This window comes from Sturnira hondurensis, unplaced genomic scaffold (genome assembly GCF_014824575.4).
Source record: "Sturnira hondurensis isolate 20B ecotype Veracruz unplaced genomic scaffold, ASM1482457v3 Scaffold0018728, whole genome shotgun sequence".
Classification (NCBI taxonomy): Eukaryota; Metazoa; Chordata; class Mammalia; order Chiroptera; family Phyllostomidae; genus Sturnira; species Sturnira hondurensis.
Window position 1 is genome coordinate 8,310,863 of NW_028091359.1, and position 24,952 is coordinate 8,335,814.

At 40.7% G+C, this 24,952-nt stretch overlaps 1 protein-coding gene and 1 long non-coding RNA gene across 3 annotated transcripts in view; both read left to right on the forward strand.

Annotated features, from left to right (window-relative positions):
- The window catches only part of CEP112 (centrosomal protein 112), a 340,946-nt gene that overhangs the window by 234,457 nt on the left and 81,537 nt on the right, over positions 1 to 24,952 (forward strand). For both annotated transcript variants that reach the window (XM_037070013.1, XM_037070012.1), the window contains exons 22-23: positions 17,374 to 17,436; positions 23,787 to 23,936. In XM_037070013.1, the coding sequence (XP_036925908.1) occupies positions 17,374 to 17,436; positions 23,787 to 23,936 (213 nt within the window). The remainder of the gene's footprint in view (positions 1 to 17,373; positions 17,437 to 23,786; positions 23,937 to 24,952) is intronic.
- Positions 146 to 15,971, forward strand: LOC119003562 (uncharacterized). Its single transcript, XR_005069989.1, has 3 exons — positions 146 to 277; positions 691 to 694; positions 15,960 to 15,971. It is a non-coding gene; the product is annotated as an uncharacterized LOC119003562 (long non-coding RNA).

The following is a 24,952-nucleotide window of genomic DNA, read 5'->3' on the forward strand; positions in this document are numbered from 1 at the left end:
AATGTCCTGGAACTTAGTAGAGGTGATAGTTATACAAGGTCTGTCCAGAAGGTATCTAGCCATGTAATATGAAAAATAGAGATATTTATTGAAGAAGATATAAGAAACATTGTACATAGGACAATAATACCTCAGACCCCTTCAAAGTAGGCACCTTGGGACCTCACACAGGTCTCCCAGTTATTATCAGCTCCCCTGTCATATTTTCCTGAGTCTCGTCAACAGTCTGAAACCTCTTGCCTTCCAAAGGTGATTTTAGTTTTGGGAAAAGCCAGAAGTTGCGGGGTGCCAAATCTGGGCTGTAGGGGGGACTGAGTCACCTGGGTGATTTGATATTTGCCAAAAAACTCTGCATGGGCCCTGGCTGGTGTAGCTCAGTGGATTGAGCATGGGCCTGCGAATCAGAGGATCGCGGTTCGATTCCCAGTCAGGGCACATGCCTGGGTTGCAGGCCAGTTCCTGGCAGGGGACACACGATACATTGTGTGTCCTGGGCAGAGGCAACCATACATTGATATTTCTCTCCCTCTCTCCTTCCCTTCCCCTCTAAAGATAAATAAATAAAATATTTAAAAAAAAAAAACTCTGCATGGGATGTGATGTATTAGTTGGGTACATTGTCATGATGAAGTGCCAGTTGCTGGTTGCCCATAGCTGCAGCCTTCTGAATCATCTAAATAGATTCTGAAGAGCAGTATTCAAGCTTAATGCAAAATTTCATGCAGATTCATTGCTCTTTTCACTCAGTCATTTTGAATGTGATAGCAACACAGTACACATGCTCACTCAACTGCATCTACCATTCTCATTATAGTAACAATGGCTCAACTTTTTCTGGACAGACCTCATACAGTTCTATGTACTAAAACCCTCTGAATTGTAAAGATTAAAGTATAAAGTTTTTATATGTGAATTATATATTAATAAAGTTATTAAAAATAGAAAGTCTGACAATGCTAAGTATGATTGAAAATTTGGAACAAAAGGAACTCTTATATACTGTGGTGAGAACATAAAATGTTGGCATTATCCTATAAAGTTGAATATTTAATTTATGAACCATTAATTCACTCTGTAGCATATACCCTAGAAACTCACAAATATACTGGAAGACATAAACAGAAACGTTCACGGCAACATGGCTCATGGAGAAAAAATATTGAAAAGTTCAAATGACCATTAACAGAAGAATGAATTATTTTGGTCTGTTCACACAATTGAGTATTCTAAAGCAGTGAAAATAAAGGAAATACAGCTTCACATGAAGCCTATAAGATTTTTAGAAATAGCACATTTCAGGAAATTACAGAGCATGATTATGTTCATAATAGAAAGCTATAAAATAATAAAACTAAATAACATATCAGAGGTACTTATACATATAATTTTTAAGCAAGGCAATAAATAAAATTCAAGTTAGTGGTTAATTCTTAGAAAGAGCCGAGGCACTTTCAGCCAAGATGGAGGCATAGGTAAATACACTTTGCCTCCTCAAACAACCAAAAGAAGGACAACAATTTAAAAATAAAAAAACAACCCGAATTGCCAGAAAATCAAACTGTATGGAAATCCAACAACCAAGGAGTTAAAGAAGAAACATTCATCCAGACTGGTAGGAGGGGCAGAAATGGGAAGCTAGGCAGAAAAGACTCAAGGAAACGGGTGGCAGCTGGAGGAACGGGCAGTCCCACTTGTGTGTGGATAAATCAGGAGGAAAACTGGGGACCAAGATAGACCACGCAACCCAGGGTTCTAGCACAGAGGAAATAAAGCCTCAAAACCTCTGACTAAAAACACCTGTGGGGGTTGCCATGGTGGGAAAAACTCCCAGCCTCACAGGAGAGTTTGTTGGAGAGACCCACAGGGTCCTAGAACATACACAGACCCACCCACCTCGGAATCACCACCAGAAGGGCCCAGTTTGCTTGTGGGTAGCAGGGGAGTGACTGAAAGCCTGCTAAGAACTAGACAAGTAGCACCGTTCCCTCTCAGACCCCTCCCCCACATACAGCACAGCAACATGGTTTGTCCCACCGTGGTGAGCACCTAAGGCTCCACCCCTTACTATGTAACAGGTGCACAAGATAAATATGGCCCAAATGAAAGAACAGATCAAAGTTCCCAAAACAGAACCAAGCGATGAAGAGACAGTCAACCTATCAGATGCAGAGTTTAAAACACTGGTAATCAGGAGGCTCACAGAATGGTTGAGTATGGTCGCAAAATAGAGGAAGAAGTGAAGGCTGTGCAAAATAAAAATAAAGGAAAATGTACAGAAAACCAAAAGCGATAGGAAAGAAACTGGGGCTCAAATCAATGTTTTGGACCAGAAGTAAGAAATAAACCCTCAATGAGAACAAAGTGAAGAAACAAGAATTCAAAAAAATGAGAGGCTTAGGAACCTCCAGGACAACTTTAAGTATTCCAACATCCAAATCATAGGAGTGCCAGAAGGAGAAGAGGAAGAACAAGAAATTGAAAACTTATTTGAACAAATAATGAAGGACACATTCTGTAACTTGGTGAAGGAAATAGACTTCTAGGAAGTCCAGAAGCTCAGAGAGTCCCAAAGAAGTTGGACCTAAGGAAGCATACACCAAGACACATCATAATTATATTACCCAAGATTAAAGATAAGGAGAGGATCTTAAAAATAGCAAGAGAAAGGGAGACAGTTACCTACAAAGGAGTTCCATAAGACTATCAGCTGATTTCTCAAAAGAAACCTTGTGAGTGAGAAGGGGCTGGAAAGAAGTATTCTAAGTCATGAGAGGCAAAGACCTACATCCAAGATTACTTTACCAAAGTAAAGTAATGAAAGCTATCATTTAGAATGAAAGGGCAGATAAAGTGCTTCCCAGATAAGGTCAAGTGAAAGGAGTTCATCATCACCAAGCCCTTAGTATATGAAATATGAAAGGGACTTATCTAAGAAAAAGAAGATAAAAAACATGTACAGTAAAATGACAGCAAACTCACCATTAACAACCACACCTAAAACAAAAACAAAAACAAACTAAGCAAACAACTACAACAGGAAAAGAATCACAAAAGGGGAGATTACATGGAGGGTTATCAGTGGAGATGGAGATGGGGAGAGAAGGGGAAAAGGTACAGGGAATAAGAAGCATAAATGATAGGTACAAAATAGGCAGGGGAGGTTAAAAATAGTACGGGAAATGAAGAAGCCAAAAAACGTATATGTACTACCCATGAACATGAACTAAGGTGGGAAATCTTGGTGGAGAGGGCAGTGCAGGGCAAGGGAGAATAAAGGGGAGAAAAAGATGGGACAGCTGTAATAGCATAATCAATAAAATGTATTTTAAAAAAAAGAGTCAGGAGACAGAATAGGATGGGAGGAAGCACTGGCATTTGCAATGCCAGATATTAAGTTGTCTGGTCATATTCAGCAGGCTCTTTATGTTTTATAAATGCACAAAATGTGTTCTTTCATATATGCCAGTTATTGTGTAACTTAAACATTGAAAAATAAATATTACTCTCAATGTTGAAAGCAGCAGTATGCCTCAGTCTTGGAGACATGTCGGGAAGACATTTGCTTCTGCAGTAAAGAATCTGAGATTATTTTCATGGGTTGAAAGCAGAAGAATGGGCAAGAAAGAGTATCTAGAATTGACCACAAAAGATGGGTTTTGCTAGCTCATTTTTCTGATAACCTGACCCCGCAGTTTTGGAAGCACAGCGACAAGTAAAGCCGCTTCTCTCTTGTCTCCACTTTATCCATCAGAAAATGTGGCCATTCCTCAGACCTTAACACTACTCAGCTAGTTCCCCTCCATCAAATTCTCAGACTGACCACTCTTGCCTTTTATCCTTCCCATTCCCTCACACATAGAACCCGGTTTTTGTCCTTAAAATGCTTATTCACTACTCTTTGATTCCTTGCCATCTTGAACTTCCACCAATGCTGTGTTGCTAAACCTCAGTCCTGTTTAATCTCTATTACCTACTTGATCTGCACATGATACAATAATACTTAAGAAAGTGAAATAATTTGCTTGTGGTCACACCACCTGGGTTTGGTCAACTTCAAAAGCTCGTGCCCTTAACCACCATGCTCTCACTGCTTACCATTAGGCAGTAGGTGCTGGACTAGTCATGCAGGGCAACTTGAGTTAATGGAAAAGCCGGGGGTGGCGGGGGGAGGGTCTGGGTGATGGGCAGTTCACCTGCACAGCAACAAAACTAATGGAACACTGTATGTTTGCAGGCTGAATAGGGGATAGGATATGTTTTATGTAGGCATCATACTCACTGTTGTCAACATTTCGAGTATTATTTTTCAGGGAGATAGTCCGGTAATTCCATCCCTACGTAGAGGAGCCTGAAAAGCCAGATGAGTTGTAGACTATTTTTAATTAGAGAGATCGAATTACTAAATCTTTAGCGTGTCCTCTAGGCACCTATTGCAAATTTACAGATTATCCGCCTAGGGGAACTTTGGTTGTGTACTGAGTTTACTGCTCTTTGTTGAACTGCCCACAAACCCAGTAAAGCAACTTTCTGTATTACATTATTTCATTACATTTTTCATTACATTTTTTTCCATACAAATGAGCCAAAAAGTAGAAATCTTTCAAAAATTATAAGTAAAATACTTATAATTAAAATACTGATGTGATTTATGAGTATGCCAAATGAGGGCATCTAACTATTGAATCAAAGCTTACTTGAAATAATGTATTACTTGACCAGCAATTCAGTTAACATCATTTATCATTGAACAATGTGAACATTTTCTGACGTCTGAAGTCACACATTTGAAGTGGCTTCCTGAAAGGCCTACACCAGCAAAGATTCCACTCATATGTAAATATATTAAGTCGATTTAAAATGTAGATTATGTGTGTTAAAGTTTGTTAAATACAGTAGTCATTTTCATTTAACATTTATCAAATCATGCAACATTAGAATTTGGTATAAAGCATTAACAGTAGCAAAGACATAAAAATATTCCAGAAGGTAGTTTCTTAAAAAAGTTAATTGACCCCATTTACATTTGTGCTTTGATGATAAATTCTTTTTTACACATCAGAGAATCATCACTTCTTCCCTAGAGCAAAGTAAAGTTTTTTTTCCACCCTCATTCTCTTAAAGTTTGTATTTCTGCCCAAGTAATAAATGAGTTTCAGTTTCTGTGGCCTCTGCTTCAGAGAGCTTCTCTGAGGGTGAGCTTTTGAAATATGATTAGATCTTAATTCTTTAACTAGTTCCATAAGCTTGTTTCACAGTTTGCTTTCTTATTCAGTGAACAGGGTGGAAATTCATGTAAATCTTATGTGATCATTTATGGGTATTCACCATGTAAATATATATGTTGCAATGGTGAGAAAAATTAGTCCTTGTGAATTAAGGTAAGAGCAGAAAATCAACTGCTCCAGGTTGTGTTTAGGTTATCTGCTGGTAAGGACACTTTATTTGAGTCCACAGCACAACCACAGTTACTAACTGTGGACAGAGAGTGTATCCGGTACACTGATTAAGTATGTTAGAAGTAGGGCCCAACTCAGGAGTATGGATGCTTTTTCTGAGAGTGGACCCACCAATATTTGCTTAGTAGCGACTCAATAAATAATAGTATTAATAGTAAGGCTGCAGCCCTTCTCCTAAACCATCCAGTTCCTTCCTTCTTTAACAGAGCGTGTGGCGTCTCCCTTGCATTCTCACAAAATAAATAGGCAGTGACGGGAACCCAAACACCTGTAGCTCCTAATTCTGAGGTCCTGGTTCTGGACAAAGCAACTGTGTGAGACGAGTCGAACACTTGTCCAGAAATGTGCTAAGACTGGTAGGCACTAACTATGCAGCACTGGCGTCTCCGGGTGTTTCGCTGTTTACATTACTGTGCCATTTTCTCCAGCTGAGATTTATACGTAATGGCGGGAAAGAATTCCTTAATTAAATTACCCTTTCTTGTAATGATTATATCAAACTGAAAACTATCTTTGCGTCAAAGACAGATACAAGAGTCTCAGACTGCAACCTCAAAACTTTTTCTTAGTCACCTGGCACATAAAACTTGTATCTGAGCCAAGTACCACCAAAGTCTCACCCTTAATAGTGATAGACCAGAAAAGGGTCCACATCTCCAGTCATGAATACAGGTGTGTCTATTTTACTGTCATCTCAGTTTGTGTTTCCAGTCACCATTTGGCTGCGTGGCAACATGTTGATGCTTACCCTCACTCACCTCTGACCTCAGTCCCTGCCTCACTTCCCAAGGAGAACAGTGAGCCCAGGGCTCTCTCATGCCGCGGGCCGTGGCTGAGGCCTGGGACCCTATGATTCCGAGCACCACCTATCCACCCAGGTGTCCACGTCTAGCTTCCCCACTGATTTTTGGTGGTCAGTTGATGCAGATCACTTCTTTATAATCCCTCCTTCCCCTTTGGAAGCCTTCCATTCTCTTTGCTATTCTCAGGCACCCAGGAAATTTTATATTCTTCTGGCCTGTTGTATGGGAGAGGCGTGAGTGCACAGGGCCCCGGGCACAGCAGTCTTGCTGACTGTTTCAGCACCCATACACCACACCGCCATTTCTGCTTGTGGTTCTAACAAACACCTGGTATGGCTACGTGCTCTAGGTCCCACAGTCCCGCCTGCACAGGGCTTCTGTGCTTTCCCCTCCCCAGGGCCTGGCCCACAGATCGGAGCCACAAACGGGGCCTTTCCTCAACAACAAACTCACAGATAATCCTTTTCCCCTTCACTTCAAACTCTGTCTCATTCCCCCAACCTGGAGGACCATTCCTAGTCTAGAGATAGGGAGAGAGTTGGGGAGGCAAGCTGAGTAAAACCAACTGTGACTGGTACGCTTTCATGCCCTGTCTCATCAGCCCTGGTTAGAGTCAAAAGCCAAAAATTACCTTTTCTGCACGTATTCTGTGTCATCCCATCTGTGAGGTAGAGAAAGTAGACTACCAGACTGGGAAGGGTTTAGGCGTGGGTAAAAATGCCAGGTTTAAGACCTCCTGGTACATGTAGACATGTTATTGCATATTGCACATAAAAATCACTAAAATCTTAACACTAACTCTGGATGATAGACTACAGGAAATATTATATATGTTTTTCTATACTAAGCTTATGTATACTAAGAAGCTTTTGAGCATGATGTAGATATTATAAAATTATTTTGTTTAAGAGTACAGTTTAGGCCCTGGCTGGTGTAGCTCAGTGAATTGAGCACAGGCCTGCGAACCAGAGGATCGCAGTTCAATTCCCAGTCAGGGCACATGCCTGGGTTGCAGGTCGGTTCCCTGCAGGCCAGCTCCCAGCAGGGATGCATGAAAGGCAACCATACATTGATGTTTCTCTTCCTTTCTCCTTCCCCTCTAAAGATAAGTAAATAAATAAAATCTTTAAAAAAACTGTTTTAAAAAAAAGTACAGTTTAATGACTTTTTAATGAATTTATAGAATTTGTACAACCATCACCACACTTTGTATTTACTTTTGCAATAAAAAAAATCGAGTGTTATGAAAATGGCCTCTTACTACAGCCATGACAAGGTCACCGATGAGTTGAATTGGAATGGGGTCAAATTCAGGCCATAGGTAAGGAGTGGGTAGTCACCAGCCTACTCAATAAGTAGTTCTTGAACTAATGTGTCAGTGGAGACAGTGAGTAGAGATGAGCTTCTCAAGCTGTGTGGCCAAGAAGGAAGAAAGCACGATGCCTCAGGGACACCGCGCTCCTTCAAGCTTTTGTACACGTTACTCCTTCCGCCTGGAATTTTCTTTCGTCAACTAGCTGATTCCTACTCATGAGCAAGTGTTTTTAACTTTTCTCTTGGTTTCACTATTTATAAATGAAGATAATAATCGTGCTTGTCTCACAGAGTTTTTAGGAGGGTTGGATCTGTTAATATGTGTAAAGCACTTAAAGAATGTGTCAGTAACAGCAAAATAAGTATCGCTTGTTTCGGTGCTATCATCTAGATCGCCATCATCATCATTAGCATCATCATCATTAGCCTTTAATATTTGTCTCCTTACAGAATCCTCTGGTGTGATGTATCTCGTGGGGTTCCTCTAATAGCACCCAGTGCATAGCTTTTCAGTGACATGCCGCGTATTATTTATTATTTGTCTCCTCCCCAACTGCATCAAATCTTTACCTCTGCACTCATGCAGTGCCCAGCACAGAGGAGGTACTCAAAGTAAATGTTTGTGAAACCACCGCAGGGCAGTATCAGCATTTCAGGGAGGGGTGTGTGTGTAAAACTAGCCTTTTTGTAATTGCATGGAAAGGAGCCGGTGTAGAAGAAAACACTGGGCGTGTAGAAGGAAGGGGGGTGGAGGAGAACTAATGGCGTAGGGCTTCCTGATGGGGGTGAGAGGTAGAAGCCTGTTCTGGTGTAGGAACGTCGCTCCGTTAACGCGTCATCATGGTGTGTTTTCTGGAAGACTTTACACGATGTCGATATTATTTCTCCCGTAGTCGTTTGGTAAAATTCACTAGTGAAACCATTTTAGCCAGAATATAAGGGAGGAGAAGAGAGAGAGAGAGATAGAGAAAGAGAGAACTCTGAGTTTTTTTATGTCTTCTTGAGTTACATTTGGTAGTTACTTCTTGAGTTACTTTTGGTAAATGCATACATCATTTAAGAGATGTATGCATTTTGACTAAATTATTAAAAATATGTGGCAGTTTTGTTGTTCCTAATATTTTCTTATTGCCCTATTAATGTCCGTAAGATCTGATAGTGATGTCCCCTTGCTCTTATTCCTGATATTGATCATTTATATCTTCTCTCCGTTGTTTGTGTTTTAATCAGAGGTTTATCAGTTTTATTGACCTCTTCTCAAAGAAACAGCTTTTGGTTTCATTGTCTTTTCTCCATTGTTTTTCTGTTCTCTATTTCATTGATTTCTACTGTTATATTTATTATTGTCTTCTGCTTTTTAAAAAACTTGCTATTCTTTGTCAGGCTTCTTCAGAAGAACCTTATATCATATTTTAGGTCTTCCTTCTTTGTTGATATAATAAATTCAAAGCTAAAAGTTTTCTTTAAGCATGAAGGAAAGTTTTACAAATACTATGCTTCAATTTTCATTAATTTAAACATATTTTCTAATCATCCTTGTGATTTCTTCTTTGACTCATGGAAATTAGGTATCTATTTTTTCCAAATATTTTGGGATTATCAGATACATTTTTATTATGAATTTTTTATTTAATTTTGTTGTGGTCAGAGAATATACTCTATGATTTCAGTTCTTTCGAAGTTTGCTTTATGGCTTAGAATATGATCCCTTTTGATTAATGGTCAAATTGACAGCATTTTTCAAATCATCTATATTCTCACTACTTTTATTTAATTAATGTACTTTTTTGTTAATTCCTGAGAGGGAAGGGCTAATTTGTGAAATTTGTGATAATTTGTGAATTTGTCTATTTCTCCTTAAAATTCTGTCACTTCTTGCCTCATGTATTTTGAAGCTCTTGAAATTAGGTACATAAACATTAGGATTGTTATTTCATTTTTATGAATTAAATTGTTACCATTATGAAACATCCTCTTCTTTCCTCTAAGCTTCTTTGCTCGTAAATCTAGTTTGATATTAACATAGCTACTGCATGTTTCTTATGCTTACTGTCTGCATGGTACATCTTTCTTCACCCTTTTAATTTTATTTTCTTTAATACTCAATGTGTTTACCTTGAAAATACAAAGTAATTGCAGCTTTTTTAAAAATCCAAGTTGACCATCTTTGTCATTGAGATAGAATTGGAAAACCATTTATATTTAATGTAATTGTTGATACTGTTGGTCTTAATCTACAATGTCGCTATTTGTTTTGTTTGTCTCATAGTTTCTGTTCCTTCCTTCCTCTTTTTATGCCTTCCATTGGATTTATTGAGTACTTCTTAACATTCCGTTTTGTTTTTACTGTTGGCTTATCAGACATACCTTGTTGTGGGATGCATCTTACCTGCGGTTTGCCTTCACATGCCGTTGTACCAGTTTCCGTGAAACGTAAGGTTTGCTTTAACAACAGGGAACCTGTTTCCCTATTCCTATCCTATTGCACATGTACTATAAACCGCATGATATACTTTTATCAGTTTTGCTATTAACAGCAAATTGTCTTTCAAAGGAATTTTAAAATGAGGAAAAAAGGTAATTTATATTCACACACATATTTCCTGTGGTCCAGTGCTCTTTATTCCTTTGAGTTGGTTCAGGCTTCCATTTGGTACCATTTTTCATCTGCCTGAACAACTCCCTTTAACATTTCATGTAGTGCCTGCCTACTAGTGAAACATTCCCTTGGATTTTTGGTTGAAGATATCTGTATTTCATCTTCCGTCTTGAAGGGTATTTTCACTAAATGCAGTTCTAGATTGACAAGGGCTGGGTTTTCTTTCAGCCTTTGTAGGTTCAGCGTGTTGTCTTCTGGCGAGCACAGTTTCAGCTGAAAAACCCTCCGACATTCTTTTTAATGTACCTGTTATTTACTGGCTGCTTTTAAGATTTTATCTTTATTCCTGTTCTTGCAGTTTGAGTATGAATTACCTTGATGTGGGTTTCTTTGTGTTTATCTCTTTTCCTTATCGGGTTCATTGATCTTCTTTGCTTATAGGTTTGTAGTTTTGTTCATACCGGAAATTGTTTGGTCATTGTATCGTCACGGATTTTTCCAAACCTTTCTTCTCTTGGTACGCAATCACACGTGTGTTAGGTGACATGATATATATAGTCTTACAGATTACTAAGCCTATTTGTTATATTTATTCAGTCTTTTGTCTCTCTGGCAATCCTTTGCATATTTAAAATACTTTTTCTTTGTATTCACTTATCTTTTCTTCTGTAGAGATGAATCTGTTCTTAACACCAACCAGTGAAATTTTCCTCTCAGATAATATATTACTAGACTCTAGGCTACTTAGTTTTTTTAATATCTTCTCTTTCTTTGCTCTTTATGTTCATGTTTTGTTTAATTATTTGGGGTTTTTCATTGATTTTCAGTTAGAGAAAGGGGAAGAGCAGATTTAATGTTGCCTTTACTCTAAGGCTAGTTGAACCCCATAACTAAAGCCTGACCTTCCTGGGGTGCTGTGGAGGCTCTTCCTTCTGACTGTTGGTCAGAACTCAGATCTCCCCGAGCTTTGTGAGAGCTTCAGGAATTGTTTATCTTTACAGTCACTAGTCACTTTCTATTTGGTCTTACAGAGCTTACCCTACACATGCGCAGCTAAGTATCAGCAACAGACTCAAAGGAACCATGTAGAACCCTAGACCTCCACGCAGCCCTCCTCCCAGCTAGTGGTCCGCCCTGACAAGTTCCAGCTGCTTCAACCCTCCCACCCTCCAGGCTTAGTCTCCACAGCACTTTCCATATGTTCAGGCCCAGAGTGGGCCTCCAGGAAGCAAGGGGTGATTGTTGGGCTTCCCTCATTTGTTTCCCTTCTCTTCACAGGGTTGCAGTCCTGTGCTTCTTGTTTCCCAACACTCTAAAAGATTTTCTCTGTATTTTGTCCAGTTTTCTAGCTGTTCGCTATAGCAGATTAACTCTGGTCCCAATTACTCCACCGTGGTCCAGCGGAAATCCTGAATTTTATTTATGTTGCTGAATGTGTGCCTTTAATTTGAAGTAATATGTAGAGATTTTCAAGCTTGAAAGTTCTGTCAAGATTCTAAATTGAGAAAATTAAAATAAATGAAATGTAAATCTTTATCATGAATTCTCCGAGTCTTTATGTGGATGGGGTGTCTGCCACACAGTTCCATAGTGACACCTGGCAACATAAGCGCGCTCGCGGCCTTTGAAGACACTTCAGATGGATGTCTACAGAGCTCATGAGGAGAAAATACTGCCCAGTCATCTGAGCTTTGTGCTATGTGTAAAGAATTTGGGAAGCAGCATTTCTTTAGTCCTCTTTATGCAGAAACTTATGCTATCATATTTTAAGGAAAATGATAAGATCCGGGCTTTGCCTTAAATAGAAATGTTCTAGAAGACCTTCCTAAATTTCTTCCCTCTAAATCACTGTCCTGAAAATCATGACTGTCCAAAGTTTCACCATTAGTGATAGGAAATGGAAAATAAAGGAATGAAGGGCTTTTTTGGATTACGACATAATGCAAAGTACCCTGCAGCGAGAGAGTAGCACGTTAAGATGGTTAATAGCCTTCAACACCTTTCTGAAAATTGGTTGGTTGGTTCCTTTCCAATAGGATTTTAAACCCAAGGTTTTGATGGGAATTGCATAGAGAAGGTGGGCCAACACAGCAGGCTCTTTCACCAGGAAGAAGAGCCTGAGAAGGAGGCCCTAGAGAAGCGTGGTGGAGGGCAGAGGGCAGAGCCCAGTGCACGGGGGAGCAGTGAGGTTGAAATGGCAGAACAAGTTCGCCCACATCAAAATTAGGAGTTTTTCTTCATCATGCTTAGATGATTATTGAAAACTGTCTTTTTCTAGTAATGATAACTATAAAAAGAAGGCTTGGATTCAAATAGCTAACCCTAACTTAATTTATGTATGGAAATGAAACGTAAGTCAGTACCATCCTGAGAATGAAATTATTCAAAAATGGTTTGGGAACAGTTTGCATGATACATTAGCTATAAATTATCAACCATGCTCAACTAGAGCTTTTTAGATTTATTTCAGAAGTTCAGAAATTCAGGCAGCTGTGACTTAGGTTCAAATACAGAGGAAAAGCCTTGGAGGTTGATATATTATTAAATTATTCAAGAAATTATGCAATTTCTCATTATTCTTCAGAGCATTGACTCTGCTCTGTTTCGTTATTACAAGTTCTAGGATTTTTATGCACCACCATCTGGTCTCACTTTGAATTCATTATTGCTGATTTCAAGTGGCCCATAATGCTCCCTGGAGCCCCGGGACTCCTGCTGTATTCCTCAGTGTCCTGCCACTTGCCCCGATGACTAGTCATATTCTTCCCTCACGCCTCAAGTCTCCCAACAGCCTCCTCCACCATCTTCATGTGAACCCGATGAAGCATTCCTTCTACTTCATAGAGAAGATGGAATTAGTCAGAAGTCCCTCCTCCGTTGCTTGGGCTGGTCTGCCTGTGCTTTCCGGCAAAGGCCATCTCCTCCCCTGTGCTCCAGATCCCAGGCCGCATCCTTCACTTGAGGCCGCGTCTCCAGTAAATCTCTGGCCTCACCTGTTTTTGCCTCTGTACTGGCAGGTCTTTCCCATGAGCCTACACACATGCTGTTTGTTCTGTCATCTCACAAAAACCAAAGCAAACAAATCAGCCCTTTCTTTACCCCCTTCCCCTGCAGCTTCCAGCCCATGTCTCTCCTTCCCTTTGTGACAAAACCCGGGGCTAATTGCACCTGCTCCAGTGCCTCTTCTCTCACCTGAGCTCCCTCTAATCCAGCTGTCATCCTTGCCACTGCACTAACTGCTCATACTCAAATCACCTGTGTCCTCCGCGTGTGTAAGCTGTATGGTCATTTCTCAGTTCCCCTGTACATGACCGCTCCGTAGCATTTGACAGTGGCTAGACCTTGAAACACTTTCTCTGCTTGGCCTCAGGATTGCACATCGCCCTGATTTCTCTCTCTGGCCACTGTCTGCTTTCCTTCTCATCTCCAGCCTCCTCACATTTACAGGCTCAGGGCTCAGTATACTTGGACTTCTGTTTTTATGTACACTTGAAGACTTGAAATCTCATCCAGTAGCATGGTTCTCTGTGCCACTTACACACCGGTGATATCTGAATGTACTCATACTTCTAACCTGGACCTCTCCCGTGAACTCCAGACTCAAATAGCCCGGTACTCACTTCAACACCAAATGCCAATAGGCATCTCCAAGCTTATTGTGCCCCAAACTAATCTTGATCTTCCTCCCCAAACCTCTCCCACCCAGATTTTGATGTAAGGTAATGATGACAACCCATTCTTCTAGCTGCCTGAGACAAAAAGCTTGAAGTTGTCCCTGGTTCATTTTTTTTTATCATACACAACTGGTTCTGCTTTCAAATATTCCTCAGGATCTGACTGCTTCTCACCATCTCCCCTGTGACGTCCTGGATCACTTGTGATAGACTGTCCCCTGGCTTCTGTGCGGGTTTCCTGCCCCAGCAAGAGCTGCAGTGACCTCACGAACACTTACGTTAGGTCTTACCACCTCTGTACGGAACACTCTTCACTGACTCTTCATGTCACCCATGTGGAAGCCACATTCCTCCCCACAACATGTGGCATCTGCCCCCTCATGCGCTCCGACCTCATCACCCAGAGAGACGATTGCACACAGACCTGGCTGTGCTGGCCCCTGTCTGTGCCTTGAGCACACTGTGCACTGTGCCTCCACCTCGGGCCTCTGTCCCTGCTCCCTGTGCCCGGCCTGCTCTCTCCTGAGAGTTCACAGCCCATGCCTCCCTCCTCTTTGGGTCTTTGCTCACACACCACCTTTTCAGCAAGGCCTTCCCTGACTTCCATATTTAAAAAATTGTGAACTACCCCCTACCTTTCCTCGCTTCTCCTCTCTCCTTCCTGCTTTATCTTCTCCACATTTGTACCGTTTAACATATTATTACTTTTGTAAGTTATTCTGTTTGCTTCCTGGGACCGAAGTTCTATAGAGGCAGGGAGAGCTTTTTGTCTGCTTCGGCCAGTGCTCCAGTCGCAGTTGCCTGGAATGGGTGAATGAGTTGGACAGTTCGCTGTGAAGGAACTTGCCTGAGTCTGTGGGGTCCCGGGCCGCTCGCCCCGGGTGCGGGAAGAGCAGCTGCAGCTGAGGCCTGGCTGTCCTGCACCGACCAGCAGCTCTGCCTCCAACTGTTTTAGGGGGGAAGAAGCTTAATCTTTATGACACTATAATTTTTTTATTTCCTAGCGAGTAAATATTTTTAAAGCACTTAGAACAGTGCCTGGCACATGGTAAGAGCTCTGCATTTATTAAATAAGCAATACATACTTTATTAAGCATTTTGTGATTTAAAAATATTGGCAGAAAGTGAACCAAGACAAATAAACCTCAAGAGGTTCAGAGTGGCTTTAATTCTATTCATTATAGTGCCAGAATAGAGTCTGATGGCTTAGTAGAAAAAAACAGTGATTGTCACTTGCCCTGTTTGTTCTGGGAAAAACAAAACTACCCAGTGTACTCAAAGGGATTATAGATACAGTGAGATTTATTAAATAAACTCTAAAGAATTGCTTTTGAACTTAAGCCCATAAAACATATGGCTATTGTGTCAGTCAGCTTGCCTTCGGTAACAAAGCACCATAAACTGGGTGACTTATCAAGAATAATTTATTTCTGACAATCCTGGAGGCTGGAAGTCTGAGATCAGAGCGCCAGCATGGTCAAGTTCTGGTGACAGCCCTTTTCTGGGTCGCAGACTGCCATCTTTTTCTACGTGCACAAGACAGAAAGATTGCTGTCTCTGGCCTCTTATAAGGGCACTAATTCCATTCATGAGGGCTCCCCCCACGTGACCTAATCACCTCAAAGGCCTCACTTCTAAATACCGTATATTGAGAATAGGGTTTCAACCTAGAGGGGTGGGCAAAAGTAGATTTATTGTTGTAATACAAATACATATTACAATACTTAATAAATAATAATATAAGAATAAACTCTGTTTCATGTACTCACAATTGTATTAATCTACCCCACGTCCACCCTGGTCTCTACCCCTGGTTTGCTCTCTGGAGAGATGAAATGAGAGAGGGACCCAGGTACAGCTGAGGGCAAAGATGAAAACAGAAATCTGCAAGAGTCAGTATCCTGCCCACCGAGCTGCTCTTCCGAAAACACAGGCAGCCAGGTCCCTGCTGCCAGGCAGCTCTGGGCAAAGTGGCCCAGAGGAATGTTCAGTCACATACTGGCCCAGGAGAGCCCCGGCCCCTGTGTGACACCCTGTGATGACATGCACCTAAACCCAAGCCTGCCCATGTTAACAGGTCTCACTTTAAATTAGAAAGGACACCAAAGGTCAGCAGAACACCAAAGATTCAGGAAAGTATCTAAAGTGAGAATTGGAGACCACACCAGGCTAGCAGAGCAAATAAAAAGAGGAACTCAGAGAAACACAGGCATTCTGGAAAGAAGGAAAAAAATTTAAGTGTGTGTGTGTGTGTGTGTGTGTGTGTGTAGATACAGACATAAAAATGTGTAGGTAAACATGATGTTAATAACCTGAGGAGAAATAGGTCTGTACTGAGAGGCACTACGGCAACTTGCTGTAGCTGGTAAAGCACCCGTGCTCCACTGCATGGGATCAAGTCCTGGCTCTACTACTTCCTAGCTGTGTGGTGCTGGGTAAGTCACTTAACCTCTCTGTGCCTCAATTTCCTCATCTCTAAAAAGGGGAGTGATGAAGCTGTTTAGAAAACAATACCACTCTTGGAAAATTACAAGTAGTATGGCAGAATTTTTTTTAATCCAATAGAAATTTTAAAATTAAAAGTTCAGAAAACTCTACAAAAGATGAAAAAGACAAAGAAATGGAAAAGAGAAACGATGCTAAACCTGAGCGGTCCCACAATCACAGCTACAGAGACAGACAGACAGACAGAAAGGAGAGAGAGACAGACCAAGGGAAAAAGAGAGTGGGGAGCCAAACCCCCTGTAGAGGCAAAGGACAAGCTCACACTGAGAGCGTCTGCGTGGAGCCTGCACAGTGGAGTGGGAAAGCGGCCCAGTCTGGGGCATGGCACTGTGACACTTCCAGACACTAAAGACAGAGGGAGGATCCCAAAAGGAAAGCAGGTCACATAACGAAAGGTCGCCACTCCAGTGGCAAAGGCTACAATCGAGTTCTCTGTGGACTCATTCTGGCAAGCCGCTCTACTTCCAGGATGTAAATATTGTTTGATTTCGATATATTCGTCACTTCAAAAAACAGTTCTTGTGTGTTAGGCAGAATGGGGGCTCAGCTCTGCTCGGTGAATCCAAACATCTCCTATCTGCTGCTGTCCAGGAACACCTATTTCTTTCCTCTTTAAACTAAGGGAAAGAGTATTAGATTCCCCCTGCCCCCGTTCCCTCTCCCCCTCTTCCTTTTCCTGTTCCTCTCCTTTGTTTCCTCTCCCCTTCCCCACTTTACCTTCTGAGCCCGCTCACTCATGCTGTGTCTATTTCTGGCTCTTCTTCTCCCTTTCTCTTTCTCTCCACAGAAGTCTGTGTTTGTCTAATAATTGGCAGGAGAGATCTTTTTTTTTTTTTGCTTTTGCCTTTTGCTTTTTAAGTGATGAATAGTTGGCGTTAGATCAAAGACGAGCCCTGTGGTTTTCTGCTGCTCCAAGAGGGCGGGGCAGCGGGCAGCCGTCCCAGCTGCTGGTGACAGGCGTGGGGAAGAGATACCACGCTCACAGGTCACTGTGTGTGTGTTCACGTGTGTCTGTTTTTCAGGCCAACAGCAGACTGAAGCAGATCGAGAAGGAATATCTTCAGAAGCTTGCCAAATCTTCTCAGGTAAGAGCATTCAAAGAAAAAAGCAAAGCCAAAACAAATAAGAAAGCTGTACATAAAAGCATCTGTATTCTAGAGTTACACTTAATTCTCTGCAGTTTCTCATGGCTCAGTCTCATATTTTTTATGGAAACCTGGATGAATAATATATGCTTTTATTATATTTTGCTAACATTTTTTAATGGAGTCATTTGAACACACACTCACATGTTGTAAAACCAGCCTGTGCACTTGAACAAGCCCAGGCTGAAACATATTTCACAAGGGCGGGCGATACACGCCTACATTTGTGATGTGAGCAGCTCGATACCATCTGTGCTTTTTTGCAGTGTTCCATTTTGCTGCACCTACAGACAGCTTAGCAGCAAAATTCAAAATGACAAATATCTGCATTAAATTAGCAGCTCAAGTGTTGACTCCTTTTGGGAAAAGGAGGAATTATAAGTCCCTACATTCGTATCTTGCTGTGTGTTGTTCCTATTGTAGTTTTAATATAAAAAGGCCAATAATTGAATGCTTGTCTCTACTTGACGTGATGCTCAGAGTGCGTTCTCTACACACGTTGTTATAATGGGACCCTCTGGTCTCATCTGAGGAATCCCAGACATCCTTAGCTGTATGAATAATTCTAAATAAATAAATGCTAACTTCTATTTTATGGATAGATAAATTAACCCATTTAATTGTATGGGCATGATAACGAATAACTTTTTAAATCAACGTTTCTTAATATTTCGGCATGGATACAGTGATAGGTGGTATTAGACTGAGGTTTATGTCCATTTTACGAGTTACCGTACAGTGGCAGTGACGGCAGCACAACAACAAACGATAATGAAGGAGAGATTTGCGGGGCCCTGACCGTATTGACTGGCTCTGTCTTCACCCATAATGGCCTGAGGTTAGGAGCTATCACTGGCCCCATTCTTCCAGGTGAGGAAACTAAGTCTCAGGGAGGCGAAGGCACCTAGGCCACAAGTGGCCAAGCCGGGACCCAACCTGGACCCCGCTTTGGAATGGAAGCCCTCACCTTGACTCCTGTGGCCTTGCCCAACCGCTTACAGTTTTAATATCATAAAACTTTGGTGAGAATGATCATGCAATTTCTTATGTTCTATGATAATTTTGAAAATGTGCATGGTTTATGTGATTTATATCCCATTAGGAAGTCAAAAAGTCTTCAAGGGAAGAATTCCTTATTTGCATTTGTGTTTATTTAGAAAGATGCTAATTTTTTAGGAATATCTTCTTGAGGAAGAAACATGGGGAATGTCCTTTCCAATCCACTGAGAAAAGCTCTTATAGCCAAAACAAATCTTACTGCTCCGCAAGTTAAAGTGTAAACTGAAGCATAGCAAATGCCCAGCTGGCATAGCCCTGGGCTGCTGCTTTCGCTTTAAGTTGAATGGCGGAGGCAGACCGAAAGTGAGATGTAAGATAGCTCACATGCACCCTTAAACAATGAGAGTGTGATCAGGAGTGTTTAAGTTTACCTAAAGGGAAGTATGAAGAGGCCTGATTAGTTCATATTAAAGCAAATTAAATGTAAGTTGGTGCAGAAGGAAGCCTAAGCTTGAGAGTCCAGCAGACCTGAATTTGAATACCAGCCATACCACTCACATGACCTTGAGCGAGTGACCTGCCCTCTGTGGAATTCAGTTTCCTCATTTATAAAGTGGGGGAGTGATACTTACCTCATAGGATAGTTTTAAGTATTAAGTCACACAATGCCAAAAAAGTGCTTAGTACAGAGTCTAGTGCCTAGTGAAGCATTTAATAACTTTTAGCTCTTGCAATAGTAGGATTTAAAATTGCAATAGAGGAAGGAAAGAAAGGAACAGAGAATGAGAAAGGTGTGGAAAAAGCAAAAAATTATTTATTTTTAATTCATGTATTTTGGGCTGTTTAAGAATTGATTTAAAAAAAATCTCCTTCCAAAAGCTGAAGAGGTAAAGGGTTGCTAAATATTTTCTCAAGACATGAAGATGGAGGAGGAAGAGGAGGAGGAGGAAAAACCAACTAGTAACAACTGTCATGGCCTATAACCGTCACTTCATAAGAGAAAGGACAGTACAACACCAAAACAGAAAAAAGTCTGCGAAAGGGCCTGACAGTGTGAAAAGATAGTTCATCCTTCGCATCAAAGGCAGGATGACGATCTTCCACAGACAATGTTCTGTTTGCCCACCTGTACATACGAGAAACACTGGTTGGCAACCCAGTCAGTTCAGAGAAACAGGTGATTTAAAAATAAACGTTAGAAAACAGAACCATGGGTTGAGTTTTTCTATTTTCTAGTTTTAGTTCACTGGATTCTTTAACTCAATATCGAAGCTGAGGACACTGCCAGGAGCAGAGTTGCTTAACTGTTTACTAAGTTTTTTAAAGTCTTTCCAAAAAGGAGTAGTAAGATGAATGCATTAGTAATGAATGCATTGGTACCCAGGAGATCATCGGTTAAATTTGGAAAATATTTTAAGTATTTTCCTCCCTTGTAGGAAGTTTCTTAATCTTCAAGATTTTATCAAGCTGTTAGGACCTAACAGACCATGCTCACCAAACCCTTGGCATGCCTGGGACTTCATGCCCCCGCCCACCCACCCCCTGCCAGAGATTCTTAACATTCGCCAGGACGGCAACGTTGGCATCCTCTCTGGGCACATTCCCAAATATCATTCCATCTGAATCACATATTTATTCCTTTGATCTTAATATTACATATTAACTTTGCCTTCTCTAGTTTAATGCAGTTTTCCCCATTCAGCTGACTGACTTGATGGCCATCTGTCAAAGGAAGAGATCCCCGTCTGCGGGGCAGGTGGTTGTAAAGCAGACTAAAGCTGGGATGCCAGCAGCCCGCCCACTGCCGGGGGACCAGCCTCCCCACCGCCCCAGGAGTGTGGGGACCCCTTCTTTCCCACACACCCTGTGCAGATTAGTGCCCGGGCACGTTCCATGGGTCCCACACACCCCAGCCTCCAGGTCCCTCTCCAGAGTGACAATCTAGAATGCAAAAGGTGTCATGGGACCACTCTCCCACTTATTTTATCAGGATCTGCCATTTCACTGAACCTTCCCAAGCATGCTTTGTCTTGTCTTGTCTATTGTATTTTAAAGAAGAACTTTATAAAAATCTCAAACTGTACTCTTCTTTGAAAAACAGTAGAGTGAGTTAAAGATGAAAATCTTAACCTCTTCCTTTAGAATCTGTTATTTTTCAGACCTAATAAGACCACTAACATTTATGCAAAGTATAATTGCTTAACAATAATAATTAACTATTACAGCTTTCATGGGCTAAGTTGCTTACAGTATCAGCCCAAAATAGCTCTTCTTTTGCTCTCCAAAATATTGTTTTCAATACTCAACTGCAAATGTTCTAATCCACTTCTTTTTCTGAAGCTAATATGGGGTAAACATTTAGTTGAATGGTGGCATTTTGTTCTAAGTTTTTTAAAATTATGGCTCAACCAAAAGTGGTGGGATTTTATTATAATTGTATAGACTAGTTTTCATTTTTTCTCAGAAACTTTTTACATTATTAGTCCATGAAAGTCTAGATTACCTCATTATACTATTTCAGGTAATTTTTAAAATTTACTGTGATTTATAATTCCATTGCTTACATATTTATCGAGTGCCAGTTACGTGCACTGAGCTAAGGAGATGTGAGTCTGTTCTCTTATACTCTATCTACAACCAAGTGAGTGTTGTTCTTTACCTAAAACATATTGATCTAGTTAGTATGATTATTTCTCAGCCTTAAAGTAAATCTGAGATCAGTTTTTAAAAACTACCAATATTTTAGTTACGTCTCTATAGCCATCTTATCTTTCTATCAACCAATTTATCTGTTTATCCAAGGTGTTTCACCTGAAATGTTTGACACTCTCCTTATATTATCCTCATAAGCTTTTCAATTAACTTTCTGCCCTGGCTGGTGTGACCCAGTGGATTGACTTGCTGCCCTACAAACCCAAAAGTCACCAGTTCAATTCCCAGTCACGGCGCATGCCTGGGTTGTGGGCCGGGTCCCCGGATGGGGATGTACAGGAGGCAACTGATTGATGTTTCTCTTGCAAATATCAATGTTTCTCTCCCTCTCTTCCCTTCTCCCTTCCCCTCTCTCTAAAATAAATAAACAAAATCTTTTAAAAATAAATTAATTAACTTTCCAAAGGTAGTCTTATTCTTTCCCCCAAAGAATCTCATTATTCCCTCAAAGAACGCAAGGTTTCATTTGCCACTCAAAAGCAAGCATGCTTTCCTCGGGACATCCTGGACTTTGCTAGTAGCTCCTCCCAAAACCTGAATGTGTTTCTCTTTCATGTACTCGTGTCATAAACCCGCTGAAAGTGAGAGATCCCTCTCTCATGCCCTATGGTCATTTGAAGAACCTCCAGAGATCTTTAGTCAGCTATAAAGCTAATCTAAATCTTACTATTTTTTTAAAGAAATGAAATTACTTTGTACTTTAGAGATACATTGCATGATTGTGGGGATGGATATATGAGTACATATTGTGATAAGATTTCATAGAACTGACACACACATATATACACATCAAAAGCACAATGAACACATTACAGAACTGAATTTACCACTTCTGTGAAGTTGTGGTTTACTCAGCTTGAAACACTGCAATAGTCATTGAAAGTAAGTTATTTTTGCTATTTGGCTGCATGTTCTTATAAAATACCAATCCTAAGTTTCATGTTGGCCCAAGAAAATCTGGCTCTTTCTTATCTCTGGCTCTTCTTACTCTGTAACGGGGAGTGAGTTGATTATGCTGTGCTTCAGTTTTTGACATTCACTATAAAAATTTAACCTTCTCTGTTTCATAGATGCTCTGTGAGAATTCATGGAATTGATGCCAGCATGGAAACATTTAATCTAAATTCAAAAACCAGATGAAAACATCTTCATTCTCAGTAAATGAATTGCCCCACTCACAGCAGGAGGTTCAAGTTTGCATTTAAAGATATGACCATACTGCTGTTATGTATTTTGCTTGCTTCACAAATGTCTTAATATTTGATTAGTTCAAAGTCTAATTGTTAAACTTTGTTTGCAGTGAGTTAGTTCCCTTCTGAAAGCATAAATGCTCTTTATTTATTGTAAATGTGCTATGATTTCCATCAGTAGTGATGACTAACTTCTCTATAGGACTCGGCTTCTGGAAGACTCCAGACATTTCTCTTATTGCCGTGTAATGCTGTAATCTAGTTTTGTCAGTGAAGAGTGGCTGGAAAAACTGAGTTTCGAGGAAGAGGACTAACTTGTCCAGTGTTTCTCATCAACCAGCCCTCCTGCTGTAGAACCAGTAGAATTATACTCCACCCCAGGACTATGGATCTTTCTTTCATTAGAAGAAACCACCATTTCCTGCTGTTAAAAACCCATCACTGTTGAATTGGAAAGGAAGCAGATGCATCTAAACCAAGGGAAGAGCAATGCTGTCAGTCAGCGCATTGCATTCAGATCCCTCAGCAGCCTGATTACTTTGAGAACTGGGAGGGAACCCGGTCACAGAACCAGTTCTCAAGGGTAGAGAATACTCCAGCAGGCTCTGAAATGATACTCTTTGGGCCAAAATAAACTTTTATGGATATATCAGCACTTAGGAAGAGAGCAGCCTGTGTGGAACTGTGTCTTCATAAACTTCTCTTCAATACTGAAGCCTTGATCACAGCAGGCTAGTGGGAGGAACCAATCAGTGCGGCAGTTGATCTGACTGCGTGGTTCCATTCTGCCTGTCTCCTTGGTTGGGTGTCATCCTCAACAACGTAAAATACGTGATCTCTTTCTGTGCCTTTGTTTCTCCATTAAGACAAGATGGGTGATAGTAACACTTGCCTCTATTGGAACTTAAAGTGCTTAGCACAGTGCACAGACGTTAGTGAATACTCAAATTACTGTGTAGAATTAGGTAACTATGAAGAATGAACTCTGTTCATTATTTCCTTTGGCTATTACAGTCCAAAGTATTAGGAAAGGCAAAATCACTTTTTTTTATTCTAGTAAGTATATTTCTCAGTAAAATAAAATCTGACGCATTTCATATTTTTGAGATCACAGATGTTCTTTCTGTTGATGAGTAAATATTGTGGAATGTTATCATGAAAATGTCTTCCAAATATATTTGGTTCAGCAGTTGTTCGCCATTCACAGTTTTATTACCGTCTTTTATGGGGTGGGATGTCATGCATTAGAGTGCGTGATATGTTAATTGAAAATATTTAGTTCGTGGGATCGAGTTTGCCAAACCCATTCGTCTGTTAAGCATAAATACATATGAAATAGACGCCCCTTGCCGAAGAATGTGAAGTTACAGCATGCTGTTTTCATTTTAGACCATAGCTGAGCTCCAGACAGCCATTTCCTCTCTGAGAGAAGAGAACAGCCGGCAGCAGCTAGCGGCCGAGAGGCGGCTACAGGATGTTGCACAGAAGTTTGAAGATGAGAAGAAGCAGCTGATTAGAGATAATGACCGAGCAATCAAGGTAATCGGAAGACTTCAGTAACCGGTGGTACCAGCTGCTTCGGTGCAATTAGAAAGAGGGCCGAAATCCCAGCAGCAGGCAGAGGAGCGCAGGTATCTGGCTCGTTCACAGAGCCTGCAGTAACTCCATTCACTGGCCTCTACCTTTGATGTATCCAGTGACTCAGGCCCGCTTCCCTCTCAGAGAGCACATGCCAGCACAGAGAGTCATTTCTGGCAAGCCCAGTCCATTCACAGTGAACAAATATTTGAAAAATACCTGGTCCTCTGTCTTGAAAACCACTTTGGAACTGTCTCTTGAAATTAGAATGACTCTTTCAGCCCAAGACTGCTGGCTAATAAATTCAGAAGTCAGCTTCCAATTTACATTCTATTCTTTGCCCAAATCCTTTCATTATGTATTCTCATAATGAGAAATAACCTGTTTGAGGTTTGGAATGCCAACCATTCACTGTGCTTTGACATTGTACAGGGTAGATGTGTTGCTGCTGAGAACCTAGGTTGTTTCCAAATGGCTTCAGAGAATCACACTTTTAATAGCAACAGAAAATTCCCTGGACCCCGATTCTAGAGGTGACAGGCAGTTAGAGCTCAAAGTGGTTTTTTCTTGGCTTCATGGTGGATATTACTGTAAGTGTCTGCCTCCTGTGGTGTTTAATCTGTGAGGATAAGCATCTGGAACCCTTTATAAATAAGATTTAAAAGAGAACAAAAAAAATTTCAAAGAATTTCCAGCAAAAGATTATTTTTCAGTGATTTTACTTTGTTATAACAATGCTTAAAGCATGTAGAGTAATCATAAAAAGTAAAGAAAACTAAAAGAAACATTTGGGTTTTATCTCTGCCCTTTTCTGCCTAACCCCCATGTTGCCTTCTGTAGCCTGTTGTAGGCAATCTGAATAATTTAGGGAAAAGTTAGTGTTCAAGTAAGTTCTGTGTGTGTGTGTGTGTGTATATATAGCCTGTAAGATTCATATATATACCCTTTAAGCCTGGGCAACACTGAATAGAATAAAA